A 1337-nucleotide genomic window follows, 5' to 3' on the forward strand; every position below is an offset into this window, starting at 1 on the left:
TTCGAGAAGAATAATTAACTATGATTCGTCCATTTCTTATAGCTTAAGGCTTAAAACTCTATTGTAGATCCGGGGTAATCGAATTCGAAGGGAATAATCGACTATGATTCGTCCATTTCTTATGGCTTAACGCTTAAAACTGCTATTCGGGGCTAATATTGACAGAAAAGAGATAGAATGAGGGTTATCTTCATCCTATCTCTTTTCTGTCAATATTCCGTTCCGTGATTTCTTTCTCCATAGGAAGACAGTCGTAGGGTGCCGTCACATGTACACGGAATCGGAACGACGGAACGGATTTCTTACTAGAAATAAGTTCACTAGCATTTTGTTCGGTAAGAAGTTTCTCTGCTGTATCGGAACCATCGGAACTATGGCCGGAACGGTACAACGGAATCAACGGAATGTTACATCGATTATGATTTTAGAAGCTGTATTTGCTCCAATACGAAATGCATATGAAAGAGATGCCATACTATCACCAGATGCCAACCAGCGTAAAACCAGTTGCAATCTTGTACGAGATGAAATTGGAACTCGGCATAATTCTTGCTTCTCAATAAGTGGTCCAACTAATGACAGCAGTTCTTCAAATAATTCCGGAGTCATTCTAAAGTAATTGAAGAACTTCTCACGATCGGTCGTTTGCATTTCAACGACTAAATTGTCACTTGCGCCTTGAAGATGTCTCATTCTTTGTGTAAACATTGGCCGTACCCAAAATTTTCGTTTTCTTGTATATTTTTTATTTTGTAATAAAATATTATAAGCGAAATATAATTTTCGTACTCTCTTAAATATCAGAATAGCACGCCAACTTGGCATATTTCTTGCATTTCGCAATAATTTTAACATTACAGTTAACACTACTTCTTCGTCCATCGTTGTAATCTCCAAAAAAAAGGTTTCTGAATATTTGTTTTAATTTCACATTCAACCATCTGAGGTGAACATACCATTCCGTTCCGTAAGAAGTTTCTCTACCCGTCCCATGTAGCCGGAACGCAATGGAATTTTGGTAACATAATATATCTCACTCTTATAATTCAGTATTTTTAAGTATTCAAAGTAATGTTATAAATAAGATAATTGCACAAATTATGCATATTACTGCTTTAGTCGCATTAAAATAACGAAATATCGATTAAATTAGGCAAATTAACTTGCGACCGAGGCGACATTCCGTCCATTTTCATTCCGTTCCGGCTACATGGGACGGGTAGAGAAACTTCTTACGGAACGGAATTGTAGTGATCTCAAATTTTCTAGTAAGAAATCCGTTCCGTCGTTCCGATTCCGTGTACATGTGACGGCACCCTTAGGGTGTTGTAGGGCAA

The 1337-nt window shown here is 37.4% G+C and overlaps 1 protein-coding gene across 1 annotated transcript; it reads right to left on the reverse strand.

Annotated features, from left to right (window-relative positions):
* Positions 1–396: 396 nt before the first annotated feature.
* Positions 397–964, reverse strand: LOC108730566 (uncharacterized). Its single transcript, XM_018460343.1, has one exon. It carries the CDS (start codon positions 880–882, stop codon positions 397–399), a length of 486 nt encoding a protein of 161 aa, XP_018315845.1. The 5' UTR covers positions 883–964.
* Positions 965–1337: the final 373 nt, after the last annotated feature.

The sequence above is a fragment of the Mycetomoellerius zeteki genome, unplaced genomic scaffold (genome assembly GCF_001594055.1).
Source record: "Mycetomoellerius zeteki isolate Tzet28-1 unplaced genomic scaffold, Tzet1.0 scaffold934, whole genome shotgun sequence".
Classification (NCBI taxonomy): Eukaryota; Metazoa; Arthropoda; class Insecta; order Hymenoptera; family Formicidae; genus Mycetomoellerius; species Mycetomoellerius zeteki.